General features: G+C 43.9%; 1 protein-coding gene across 3 annotated transcripts in view; it reads right to left on the reverse strand.

Moving 5' to 3' along the window:
• Nucleotides 1-14474, reverse strand: part of TRPM8 (transient receptor potential cation channel subfamily M member 8) — a 124381-nt gene that overhangs the window by 93582 nt on the left and 16325 nt on the right. For 2 of the 3 annotated variants that reach the window (XM_050916480.1, XM_050916478.1), the window contains exon 2: nt 1980-2097. In XM_050916480.1, the coding sequence (XP_050772437.1) occupies nt 1980-2078 (99 nt within the window). In that variant the 5' untranslated portion in view covers nt 2079-2097. Of the gene's footprint in view, nt 1-1979; nt 2098-11791; nt 11812-14474 lie in introns of those variants that run through there. The other variant, XM_050916479.1, reaches the window with a different exon arrangement.

A 14474-nucleotide genomic window follows, 5' to 3' on the forward strand; every position in this document is an offset into this window, starting at 1 on the left:
AGTGGAATTCAGATTGTTTTAAGGTAATTTCCATTTCTAATTTAATAATTAAACTCTGCTAAATTAAATACACCAAAGTGTTTAACACTGCAATAGACCTTGCTTTACGTGACTGGAAGCTCTCCGATACGCAGCTGTTTCTATGGAGATGTTAATTCTTTTGCACCTAAATTTGCCTCCAGGGACTAACAAAATGGGAGCTTCCTATCTGATCATGAAATGATTTTATTTGTGTTTTATTTACTCTTATTTGTTTAAGGCTAGAACGTGGTGTGGACTGTGCTGGCTCCGGACATGGAAGGGGAGATTGATTGCACCCTGCCCTCTATGCTCCTGAACAGCCTCCCTTGGCTGTGGGCGCAGGCACTCGTACCTGAATAAGTGGGCAGAGATTTGGCAGAACCTTGTCCATGCCCACACGTCAGCCAGGATGAGGGAAGTAGTAGGTTGCTACAATTGTGGATGAGTAGCAAAGTTACTCCCCACTGGGAACAAGAGGGAATTCACATTCCTCTGAAGTACAGTTTATTTCCTTGCTGCACGTGCCCCACACACAGGCATTGCAGCCTGTAGCAGTTTACTTCCCTTTGCTACTAGTTCTATGACAATCTGAATCTTTTCAGTGAAGTGGAGTTCTCCTTTATCCATATGAGAGTTCTCAAAGGCACAGCCTGTTTGGGGCCTTTTTGTGCAGCTGCTGCTAACGGTGGAGTTTAAATCTAGACCAGGAAAGAAGCCTGGATACAAATTCTACTGCAAATAAAGATTTACATTCCTAAGCACTTGGAAAGACCTCAAGTCTGACGTGTTTCAAACCATGAGATCCATTATATATATAAAAAAAAAAAATCGACTTTGTATAAAACGTCAAGTGTTTATTCAAAAGTGAGCCAAACCAAAGCCATGCAGTCCTGAACATCCCGAGACTACGAGAGAAGGAGGAGGGACAGAATCCAAACACAGACCTCATGTCACATTTTGCAGCTGCCCCCTGCCTATAAGCCAAACCAAAACCCTGGATCTGAACACATTTCAGTTGGGGGTGTTCTGAATCCAGACTTGGGGCCAACTGAAATAGCTTGGGCCCATCTCAAAAGTTATTTCATTTGCACTGTTCCATTTCAGACACCTGCCCATTTCATGAGACAAGTTCATTCTCTTGGTTTTAGATGCTCCTGGTCCCCGCCCGTATAGGAACCTAAAGGACATCTGAAATATGAGAGATCTGCTACTTATACTTCAAAGTATAGTGCTCTTTCAAAGAGGATACTATTCACCAAAGCAAAAAGCTAATAAGATTTTACATTAATAATTCTTCATTTTGGCAGTATGAAAACTAGTGTATGGGATACCCTCAAGCTCACACTTGTAAGGAGTCCATCTGCAGCTGCCCACAGCACCCAGGCTCCAAAGTCCATTGCCTTGCAAGGATTTTTTACACCCATGAAAAGTGAGTAACATACAGCTACTCTGATCGGGTAACTCCACAAAGTGCAAGGCAGCGGAGGGTCAGAGCCAATGAGTCTTGATTGGCATGAAGGAAAAATCCCTGGAATCCAGGATGTGCAGCAAGGAGGAGGAGGGTAGTGCTTTAATTCTCATTTCTGGACATCTAGTTTCAAGTGGTAAATTAGGTCATGATTCATTCTAATTTACCTGTGTCCATAATGGAAACCTACCCAAATAATTTGGCAGCATTCTATCGCTGCTCACAGAAGGTCCAGAACTGGGATAAAGTCCTTCAAAAAAAAAAAAAAAATGTTCTAGCATTCTGTGACACTGACCTACCTACTACATCTTACAGTAGCTTTAGAGGCCATTGGCTATAGAATAGAACAGTATTTTTCTTTAAGGAAAAAGTGCTGCAAGCCCATTATACATCTTCCTCCTTGTGTATGAGACTAATTCACTGTGGCAGAGTTCCAAGTGAGACTACACCCACGCACGTACAATGGAAATGCATTGTGCCCGTTACTTACACTGTCATTGTACGACACATCTGTGCTGCGAGATATACTGGAGTAAAGAATTTTTGAACCTTCCAAAGTGCCATTTCTTCTGGTTCTCATGGTGCCCATGCAAACCTAAAGCAGCCACCTGTGGGGGGAGAGAAAGATTTTGGGGATCAACATTAGCGTTAGCCTTCAAAAATTTGATCACACCTGGTGCTTTGGGTTCCAGTAAAATCCTGTATTAGTGCCTTCGTTATTCTAGTTGGTTTTTGGAATGTGAAATACAATATCTAAAAAACCCCAAATCCCTCATGCCAGAGTATTGAAAGAAACAGGTGTTCCTCCCAGGACTCCCTTTGCCTAAAGGTGTTAAGTAAGTGTGTAATATATTCCATAGTATATAGATGTAGAGATGCTGAAATTTCAGCATGTTGGGCAGTCTTGTAGTAATTCACATAATGTGGCGCCTAGAGGTCCCAACAGAGATTGAAGCCTTGTTGTGTCACTAGGTACTGTACAGTTGCTGCACCAAAGAGTTTACTGTCTAATCAGACAAAAGGAATTATTCCTACAGAAATATTCTAAGGCACAGAGAGATCAAAGAGTTTGCTTAATTTCACAGAGGAAGTGCATGGAGGCAGAAACTGAAACCCGATCTCTTCAATCCTAATCCCGCTATTTAACAAGAATACCCTTCCTCGCCTGGGTTTTTGACATTCTCTGATATCTATAATGAAAAGATATTTAATGGGTTCATTCTAGTCTGTCTTCATTATAAAAATTACTGCATTAATATGCCACATCTAAGCATAATTCACAGATCTAGTCAGAAGGACCTAGAACTGCAATACCAAGCAGCTTTGAAGTTAGAATCAAGGCATAGTGGCACACTGGTGGATTGAGAAAGCTGAAATGGATGGATGGATATGTACTCCAGGCTACACAGAACAGAGTTCTAACTATGACTTCACTAAGGTACTTTCAGGAATAAGAACTTGGCCTCAATGGCAGTGAGCATATTTGAACCAGATTCAGAAGCTCAGAAAATAGAAACACTAATAAATTTAAGTTGCAAGTATCTAAACTATTTAGAAGGCACCTAGCAATGAAGCAAACTATATTCTCCCTTCTAAAAGGGAACTAGTGGTTAAGGCACTAGGCTGGAATTCAGAAGATCAAGTTCAATTCCCAATTCAGACTCAAATTTCAAGTGTGACCTTGAGTGCCTCAATCTTTCTGCTCCTCAGTCCCTATCCATAAAATGGGACCAATATTACTTCCTTTTCCCACTTTTGGATTATTTAGAGTGCAAGATGTTTGGGGCAGGGACCATACACTCCTCTGTGCATGGAGAGCACCATAGTGTCACTTAGCACCTCTATCCTGTAAATAATACTCATTTCTGTGTGATAAGGCACATGACTCCTGGTGATTGAAAACTGGCAAGTGATTTATTCATGAGTCTGGAGAAAAACAAACAGCAATGAATGCCTGGAAATACCATTTCAGAACATCATGCAAGCAACCCCAGAAGGCGATAAAACAAGCTAGCTCAAGAGACTTACCATCAAGTATTATTTATATTACACTTCTCTAATGAATGTTCAGCAAATATTTAATGTGTGTTCCTAGGCTAGAAAACTGTTCCACTCAAATATTTAATACTATTCTTCACTGTGGGACAGATTCTGATCCCAATCACATTGGTGGAAATCCACACTTTCACTCCATAACTTCACCAGTGTAACCGAGATCAGAATCTGGCCCTGCATCTGTAACATGCATTCCTTATTGTCATCCCAAAAGAATTACACCTCTTGCCATTAGATGTCTTTCTACTAATCTCAGTTCCCAGAAATTTCCCATCAACCTTCTCACTAGCTATTATCAAAAACAACACCGTTGTGTCCCATCATTGCGAATACACTTCATATGCTCTGTAGCAGCACTGATTATAAGAAATCAGCTCTCTATAATTACTCAACAACCTGTCCCATAGGTGTTCCATTACAATTCAATGTTACTGAGTTAATGGATTCTTAAAGCTGTCCCCAAATATAAGACTACTTCAGTCTTGAAGTCATTTTGCCCCTCAGAGGCTTTTGTCATTTCAAGAACTGCTGGAAAGGGATTCTAGTGAGCATTCCTTTAGCAACAGTAGAAGTATTCCAGCAACATTCGAGTATTGCAGGGTTTTTGCCAGTTGGATTATGGCGCACTGGTGGTAGCAAATTGAGAGGCCTCACTTTCTGCATGTCAGAATAGGAATACTTCAAAGATGACCTGCAGAAGTGGGGACAGCTGGAGACAAAGGCAGGGCCACCCAGAGGGGAAGAGGGGGCCAGTGGGGCAATTTGCCCCAGGCCCCACAGGGGCCCCCACAAGAAGATAGTATTCTATAGCATTGCAACTTTTATGGAAGGGGCCCCCAAAATTGCTTTGCCCCAGGCCCCCTGAATCCTCTGGGCAGCCCTGAAGTCAGGTTAGGCATTTCATGACGTATAAGGAAGGCTGGATTAAAATGTCAAGAATAGGAGTGTTTTCTGCCTTTCGTTTAATACATATAAGAAATGTAACAACTCTAGTGAAAGCTGAACAATTAAGATGTGATGAGATTTTGACTCTGGCTGTTTAAACCTGTTTTGGTTAACACCTAGATAACTAATGAATGTTTGAGAGAATGTCCCTCACTCCAGGTTGTCACAGAAGCTGTGAGCTCACACCACATATCTGGAGACTTAAGAAAGTCATCCTACAGGAACAAGAAAGACCTGACTTCACATTCCGGTTATTTCTAGGGTAAAAACAAAAGCAGGGAAAATTATATGAAGCAAAAAAAAAAAAGGGGGGGGGACAAACCTAATTTAAAAAAGTCATTTCAAGTTACCTTTAAGTAACACTAACACATGGACTCTGAATTCTGTCAGATGACAAAACCAGGGTACACCACATAAATCTGACAACCTGCCACATTCAGACCTTACACATGTACATTACAGGCAGCGAATGTCCCACTGCCCGTTCTTTATGGAAGTCACTCTGGTCCAAATTGTAGCTCATGCACCAACTCCTCATGCGTAACCAGAGACCAAGTTTCCTACACATTCTTCCATAAGGGCTTGAGGATGGTGGTATTTTCCTCCTCCACTCTCTCACCTCTGCAGAAGGAGCAAGCCATTCATCCTCCAGCACCAGGGCCACTGGAGAACCCTCCACAGCCCTGACAGCCTAGCTGCAATGAAGCCATATACTTTCATTGCCACTCACATCCTCTCTCTCCACCCCACCCCCACCCAAATAGAAAAATTAAAAACACCTAGTTGCAAACAGCACAAAAACTCCACAGAAGTGGAATTCTAGGGTGGCTCAGTGACAGAACTGCTTTGTTTCCCACAAAGATTATCTCAGCTCAACCAAGATCTTCCTGCAGCATCCAGCTTCTCACTGTGGGTCTGGACATTGCCAATCAAAATGGTGACAATAATGGCAAAACTTCAGTGGGTGCAACCGCAGGTGTCAGGTGCATGTTATTCAATGGACAGAAATGTGCCATGGAGCGAAGAGTGCCCATGTTTAAAAGTGCATCTGCACAATCATTGCATTATCACCTCCATACTTTGGAACAAGGGGTTGACATTTGGTACCAGTTGCTCTGGTATTAGGAATATGTCTTTTACTATCCCCATGAAAGTAACAGTTCACACCTATTCCGTGGAAGCTTGTTTGAGTTTGGTAGCTAAACTCTCTGCAGATTCCCTCTGTACTGGGCTCAATCCTGCCCAGGGATACAGGAGCCAAGCAGGGTTTAAGTTAACCTATGATTGTTTCTCTTCCTGGCTGCCAAAGGCCACTGTGGTGTCAGACACAGGAACTGGGATCAGGGAGGCTATGCTCTCAGTGCTGCCAGTGTTGACGCTCAGGAGGAGCTATCAGCCTGAACAGGCAGCAGCTGATAAGCAGGGAGCTGACAGCAGATGTGGGGGTACCTGGGGCAGAAGGGTCTACAACCACTAGAAACCACTCCCTTGCAGAACCTGCATCGAACCAACAATCCCCAAGTCTCAACATGCCTCCACTGTCTAGCGAACAGCTGTGAAACCCCCTGGCAAAGTGTGTCACTCACCTCTAACAGCTAATTCAAACACAGGGTAACAACCAGTACTGCTATCAATTGCTCGGTTAGCTCAACTGATACAGGACTGTGCTGGGGGTTTAATGGTAACTCTAAACGTTGCAATGATTCTGAAGACCCATGTGGGGGTCTGCATAGTTCCACAGGGTGCAATATTTTTTGTTTTTTTAAAATCTACATCTACAGGAAATTAGATACAAGCATCTATGGCAAACGAATGATCAGTTTGCAGAGACAAGCACTCAAAAGTTTAGAAATGCTAGGATTAAGGCTGTCTATGTAACCTTCATTCTGCCTGTGTGTGTCTGCGCATTATATTAGAGTCTTACTTGCATGATCACATACTTTCCTACAGGCCCCTTGTCTTATTCCGTGCACCGGATAGATCTGCTCTGGGGATGAACTGAGGTCATGTAGTGAATGAGTCTATTGCTTGTAGGACCCTGGCCTCCTCCTGTGTGTGGGATGTACCAGGACTGTGCAATGAAGGAGACTTGAAGGACTCCTGTCTCTGCAGACAGGAGAAAGTGTGTTGTGAAGGAGGCAGGGCATTGCAGGAAGAGAAGGGAAGGGTTCTTGGTTAAGGCAGCTGAAAGCCACCCTGGAGAACTGGATTCTATCCCTCCCTCTGCCCCCAGAGTTCCTGTGTGATGCTGAACAAGTTTCTTAAAATCAAACATTTTCATGGATGGCCACTAATTGTGGGATCCTTATTTTATAAGGTGCCCAACTTGACACCCAGAGGTGAGATTCGCACACATGACTGAGCACTCAACAGCAACAGAAGTTAATGGGACCTGTAGACTGAAATATGAAGTGCTATAAAATGCTAATTATTCTGAAAAACAGGTCCTAGGCTTCTCAAATCAGACACCCAAAATAGCAGATAATCTCTGTGTGCCTCTGTATCAATAAAATGGTGCTCTCTCTCTACTTCAGAGGGGCTTTGTTAAGCACTTGATTATTACAGCGATGAGTGCCACGGAAGAGCCAAGGAGGAAATTAAATAATTCTGGATTCGGTGGAGGGTTTGGTGGTGCACAGACAACAAGGCATGAGACCAACATCAGGGATGGTGCAAGGATATGTTGCGCCCAAGGTGAAACTTCAACCTTGCCCCCCCCCTCCGATGTCCAGCCCCCACCTTCCTACGGCCAAGTTCCCACCAGGGGCCCAGATGTTCACAAAGTGCAGGGGATATGGGGGGGCTGCAGAGACGGGGGTCATATGGGGGCTTTTCCAGGGGGTGAAGGTGGCAGAGAGGGGTGCATGGGATTGTTGTGGCGGGGAGGTGGCCAAGAGGTGGAGGAGGCGGGGGTGTAGTGGCAGGGAAGAGATTGCTCAGAGGCAAAAAACTTGTTGCAGGGGGTGCAGTGGCAAGGAGGGAGTGACAAGGGAGAAGTGAGCAGGAGGGGGTTGTCGCAAGGGGCTGGCAGGGTGTGTCTGTGCCCAGGGTTGTTGCAGGGGGGTGAAGATGGCAAGGACGGGTGAGCAAGAGAGAGATGGCAGGTGGGTGGGGTCCCCGAGGTTGATGCAGGGGTGAAGGTGACCGTGGCTAGCTCGGGGGATTGCCAGGTGGAGGTTGCCCAGAGGCAAAAGTGGCAGGAGAGGGTGGGTTGCTGGGGCAGGGGGTGCACAGGAGAGAAGGTAACTGGTTGGTGGGTGTTGGAGGGAGTGGTGCTGGCTGGGAGAGGGATGCTGGGTTTCTCCCACATAGAATCACAGAATAATAAGGGTTGGAAGGGACCTCAGGAGGTCATCTAGTCCAACCCCTGCTCAAAGCAGGATCAATTCCCAACTAAATCATCCCAGCCAGGGCTTTGTCAAGCCTGACTTTAAAAACCTCTAAGGAAGGAGATTCCACCACCTCCGTAGGTAATCCATTCCAGTGCTTCACCACTTTCCTAGTGAAAAAGTTTTTCCTAATATCCAACCTAAACCTCCCCAGTACAACTTGAGACCATTACTCCTTGTTCCGTCATCTGCTAGCACTGAGAACAGTCTAGATCCATCCTCTTTGGAATCCCCTTTCAGGTAGTTGAAAGCAGCTATCAAATCCCCACTCATTCTTCTCTTCTGCAGACTAAACAATCCCAGTTCCCTCAGCCGCTCCTCATAAGTCATGTGCTCCAGCCCCCTAATCATTTTTGTTGCCCTCCACTGGACTCTCTCCAATTTTTCCACATCCTTCTTGTATTGTGGGGCCCAAAACTGGACACAGTACTCCAGATGAGGCCTCACCAATGTCAAATAGAGGGAAACAATCATGTCCCTTGATCTGCTGGCAATGCCCCTACTTATACAGCCCAAAATGCCATTAGCCTTCTTGGCAACAAGGGCACACTGTTGACTCATATCCAGCTTCTCGTCCACTGTAACCCCTAGGTCCATTTCTGCAGAACTGCTTCCTAGCCATTCGGTCCCTAGTCTGTAACAGTGAATGGGATTCTTCCGCCCTAAGTGCGGGACTCTACACTTGCCCTTGTTGAACCTCGTCAGGTTTCTTTTGGCCCAGTCTTCTAATTTGTCTAGATCTCTCTGTATCCTATCCCTACCCCCCAGCATATCTACCACTCCTCGAAGTTTAGTGTCATCTGCAAACTTACAGAGGGTGCAGTCCACACCATCCTCCAGATCATTAATGAAGATATTGAACAAAACAGGCCCCAGGACCAACCCTTGGGGCACTCCACTTGAAACTGGCTGCCAGCTAGACATGGAGCCATTGATCATTACCTGCTGAGCCTGACAATCTAGCCAGCTTTCTGTCCATTTTATAGTCCAATCATCCAGTCCATATTTATTTAACTTACTGGCAAGAACACTGTGGGAAACCATGTCAAAAGCTTTGCTAAAGTAAAGGAATAACACATCCACTGCTTTTGCCTCATCCACAGACCCAGTTATCTCCTCAAAGAAGGCAGTTAGGTTAGTCAGGCATGAATTGCCCTTGGTGAATCCATGTTGACTGTTCCTGATCACTTTGCTCTTCTCTAAGTGCTTCAGAATTGATTCCTTGAGGACCTGCTCCATGATTTTTCCAGGGACTGAGGTGAGGCTGACTGGCCTGTAGTTCCCCGGATCCTCCTCCTTCCCTTTTATTAAAGATGGGCACTATAGTAGCCTTTTTCCAGTCATCCAGGACCTCCCCCCTTCGCCATGAGTTTTCAAAGATAATGGCCAATTGTTCTGCAATCACATCTGCCAACTCCTTTAGCACCCTAGGATGCAACGCATCCAGCCCCATGGACTTGTGCTCGTCCAGTTTTTCTAAATAGTCCCAAACCACGCCTTTCTCCACAGAGGGCTGGTCATCTTCTCCCCATGCACATGCACCATTCTCCAGGCCAGGGACTGTGTGGCTCCCCACGAACCAGCGAGGTACCTTGCAGGTGGAGTAGAACCCAGCTTATCCACCCAAAGAGTAGAGCGCAGCTGTGCTTTCTTCCCTGTGCTGCAAGCCAAGCTGGGCTCCCTGCAGTGGCACATGCAGCCAGCCCCCCTGCGCCTGAGCTTGCTGCCACTGCCAGCACTGAGAGCCCCGGGGGTGGCAGGGAGCCCAGCTCGGCCCGTGGCATAGGGAAGAAGGCACAGTTGCTAGCACTAAACCCTCCCCTTCCCTGCTCCGCTGCCGGCTGCTCCCCTGGGGAGAGGGACTGGCTGCGCCACGGGCAGCCCCTCTGGAGCCGGGGAGCAGCAGCAGCCTTGTGCTCTGCTGTTTAAAAAACTGGGGGGGGGGCGCACTGCTTTTTGGTGCCCCCAACCACTTGGCGCCCTAGCTGGCCACCAAGTCTGCCTACTGGTTGCACCGTCCCTGAACACACTGAAAGATGAGGATAAAAGGAAATATTGAATAGCTACCAAGTCAGTAAGCACTATCCATCCTGTGCACTGAATGCGGAAGGGGTCCAGTGGAAAAATTATTATGCTATCATGTAATTAGATTATTGTAGTGTATATGCACGTGGGGGCCAAATTAAGGTTGCACAGATGATGAATTCTGACACTTCCTAACTTGTGAGTGGTTCACTATGCAACCTGAATGCTGGTTTAATGTATTTCTTTGCACATAATTACACAAACCTCTTCGTCACTCATGTTTTGCCCAGATCCTTCATACTTACGGGTGTTCTGTCCCAGGGAGATAATCTCTACTTGGTTAAAATCCAGAGTAACTATTGCCGTAACAACTCTACATTTATGCTGGTAAAACAGGGGACCAAAACTGGACCCCTAGACTACGTCAAAATTAAATCTCAAAAATGCAGAAGAAAAAGTAGGCTACCAAAACTCTTTTGGTCCTGCTTTTGCAGGCTGGTTCTTCTGGTGTATTATCCATCATTAATTAGATAGAAGGTACCCATATGCCAAACTATTTTTTTTAATCTGATAAAATGTCATAGCACATAGGAACTATATAAAAAGATAACTATCTGGGGCAAGTTTTGCCAAAAATCTTGACTACCAAAGTCTGTGAGATCAGCATATAGTTACACCAGGGCTGAACTTTTATTTGAGTAAAACTGGCAGTATTTGGCCCACTAATGTCCAACCCACAACCCTGTAAAGCAAATGCTTTTAACTTTCAAGAATTCCCCCTCAGGGTAAAGCTTCCTTTAAAGCTACATTTCAAGGTAAAAACTCCACAGGGAGAAATGCATTTTCATCTGTATTTACGCGATAAATTTATTAAACAATCCAACATATAAAACTCAGCCAATAAATCTAACACCCAGAGAAGTGACCATGGACATAACTGCATTTAAAAAAAGAAGTTAAATGGAAATGAAAGCTTTAAATTATTCATTCAACGCTCAAAAGGATTTTAAGTCTCTCGCTGCCTTTGTAAATAATTTAAAAAATTCGCTGCGTTATGGCAAAACTAAAAATTTGAGATGAGACAGAATCAATGCAAATCCTGTGCCCCATCTTTAATTTAGGTTTCAGAGTTCTGATTTCTTTCACTGTTAGAGAGCTTGTGAGAAAAATGTAGCAGCTAACTAATTATGGATCGTTTACGTGAAGTGCTCCATATGCATAATCCTGTTTTGCTTAGAAATAAAGGTATTGCGCACATTTATATAGAAAGGTATGAAATACAGAATTTCAGTCTATGAGAACTGTCCTACTAGCTAAAGCAATATGTTCCCTTTATTTTTTTATAGTGCAATATATTTATGGACAAACTCTAGCTTTTTATAGCATGGGCTATTCCATTACAGCTTAACCTTCTTAACCAGCAAGTTTGAAAGGTATTATACCACCGACTAAACAGAATAATCATCTTAAGCGTAAGAATGTTACTGTGATTTCCATAGCGGTTCCAGCAATAAGTACATTCCAGTGAAATCTTTGTACCTGGAGCTAAATGAAGTAACAAGAAATGGTAATTACATTTAAAATGGTAATTTTTGTAAAGTCTAATACTTCACGCCAGCTTTTCAAACTGTTTTCTAAACGGAGCTGTACTTGGTCCCAACTTAAACAAGGAAAACTTCAATGCACAAAAATGTTTCTCTCAGTTCAATGTATGCTTCTAATGCCAATTTGCATCAGTCTAATCGTGCCACTTAGCTTAAAAAGAAAAGCTTACAAACAGAAAAATGTTACAAAGTACATTAGTTACTAAGTACATTTCCTGAGCCACTGCCATCTCTTCTTCAAACCTCAAAAGGCAATTGTTGAAAATCAACCCCTACGGACATACCAGTAGAGCGCTCAGCCAAAGTCTCCTGCCTGTTTGTCCCAGCAATCTTGTTGTACACATTGCTTTTCAAGAGGAAGGGTTTGATATATTTCAGCATTCAAAGCCCCACCTTTTTTCATGTGTCATACTCCCTTTTAAGGGAGATGGTGAGTGGATGAAAAGGTCAGGACACAGAAATCAAGAGGGAGATTATTCAGTGATTGATAGTGAGTAAGAAATGATTGCAGCCAGGTATTTATAAACTCTGCTGAAACACTGGTTTCCACTTCGCAGTATGGCTATCAATTTCTGTCGTACATTGGTAGTATGCAATTTAATTTCTACAATTACCAGCACTATTAGAAAGCCACAAATTCAACTGAAAATGCTCATTATGAAAACCAATAATCTGTGTCAACTAATATCTTTATGTTGATAACACAAAGATTATCTTTTAAGATCAATCTGATAAGAACCCTGTCATAAACAGATAGTTAAGGGTTAATGTCTTTTACCTGTAAAGGGTTAAGAAGCTCAGTAACCTGGCTGACACCTGACCAGAGGACCAATAGGGGGACAAGATGCTTTCAAATCTTGGTGGAAGGAAGTCTTTGTTTGTGCTTTTTGTGTTGTTCGTTGTTCGCTCTTGGGGCTAAGAGGGACCAGATGTATACCCAGGTTTTCCCAATCTTTCTGGATCAGTCTTTCATGTTTCAAAATTGTAAGTAGTAGTCAGGCATGTTGGATTAGTCTTCTGTTTGTTTTCTTGACTTGTAAATGTGTCTTTTTGCTGGGAGGATTTCTACTTTGGTTTGCTGTAATTTTGAATCTAAGGCTAGGAGGGAGGTCCCTCTAGTCTATGTGAATTTGAGTACCCCTGTAAAGCATTTTCCATCCTGATTTTACAGAGATAAGTTTTTTCTTTTTAAGAACCTGATTGATTTTTCCTTGTTTTAAAATCCAAGGGATTGAGTCTGAACTCACCAGGGATTGGTGGGGGAAAAGAGGGGGGATGGTTAATTCCTCTTTGTTTTAAGATCCCAGGGGTTTGGGGGGAACAGAAAGTGTGCCAGACACTGACTTCTGGCTGGTGGCAGTGTACCAGATTTAAGCTAGTAATTAAGCTTAAAAGTAATCATGCAGGTCCCCACTTCTTGAAGTCTAAAGTTCAAAGTGGGGAAAAAACCGTGACAAACCCTGATGAGAATGCTACTGAAATTTTATTGCCAAGGATTGAGATCTCAAGAGAATTTATTCCACATTTCACAGCCTTTTTTTTTTTTAAACTGTAAGACTGTCTCAAAAAATCTCAGACTATTCCACTGAAATGAATGAAGCTGCACTGGTTTTTGAAGGCTCAACTAACCACCTCACTTGAAGAAACTGTATTTATAGGGATCACATTATGTGGAATCTCTGAAAATAGCTACAAACAGGCTTATGCACAGCTTGAGTTCTAACCTTGTCGGCCTTGTGTACCAGGAAATTATACAGCACTGAACTGGATGTAAACATTGCAGGAAGCAGTTATTTGTCGTAGCACTGTTATACAGAAGTAGATACTGTATGCCCCTACAACACTGGGAACAATAAAAGTACATACCTGAGGCAATATTGTTTGGAGTGTGTCAGGTACAAGACAAGTGTTTGATTTAACACAATTGTACTTTCAGGTGACCTGCAACGCCACTGCAGTGTGCTGCCAGCCCCTGTTAAAGTTAAAGACCATAGAGTGTAGTTTCCTTGTGATCTCTAGTCCTCACTACTGTATTATCTGAGCACCTCACAATGCTGACTATATATAACATCACAGCCACCTGGTGAGGTAATGGAGCATTAGTTATCCCCATTTTACAGGTGGGGATGTGAGACACAGACACACTAAGGTGCGTCTACTCTGCAACTGGGCTCAACCATGAGTGCTGACCTCAGGGCAGACTGTCAAAAACAGGGCAGACACCCTGAACGGGCAGTGTGTTCTATAATTAGATTTCACCAAGCCAGTAATGAAAGTGAGCTCCTGGATCACTATAGCACTCTTACCGTGGAGAGACAGACAGTCCCCTTAGACTCGCTAGTCTCCCTTGTCACCTGGACAGACTGGACTTGGTGATGAATGGTCACTTACACCAAAAATCACACCACATTCAGGTTGCTTCCAGTCCCAAAAGAACAGTCACTTACCCTAGATCTTACATCAAAGATGACTCCTGTAGCCAATCCTGTAACAAGCTACCTAAAGGTTTGTTAACTAGGAAAAAGGAATACGATAATTATTTACAGGCTAAAGCAAGCAAACACACACAGAGATGAGTTACAATCTAAATCCTAAGAGTGACAGAGCTGTAGTGATCTGTCAATTCAAAGTGAATTTCTGGGCAGCCCCAAGGGGCAGCCCCTGGGGATCTCTGTCTTGAGCTTAGTGTCTCCAGCCCTTCACAGTTCAACCACCCAAAATACGCCGACTTCAAGATGATGAGGTGAGTTCACGTGTACATCTCCTCTTCATGCAACGCACGGGTGACGTTCCCCTCTGGTGTTATCCAGACCGGTGAGCTTTTAGGCCTCTCCAATCCTTGACTCTGGGACAGGGCCGTCCTTAGGATTTATGGTGCCCTAGGCGGGATTATTAAACTGGTGCCCCTGTGCCTGTCTTGCTCTTAGCAACACAAACATAAGCTTACAGTATTGGAAAACTTGCCAC

The sequence above is a fragment of the Gopherus flavomarginatus genome, chromosome 10 (assembly GCF_025201925.1).
Source record: "Gopherus flavomarginatus isolate rGopFla2 chromosome 10, rGopFla2.mat.asm, whole genome shotgun sequence".
Classification (NCBI taxonomy): Eukaryota; Metazoa; Chordata; order Testudines; family Testudinidae; genus Gopherus; species Gopherus flavomarginatus.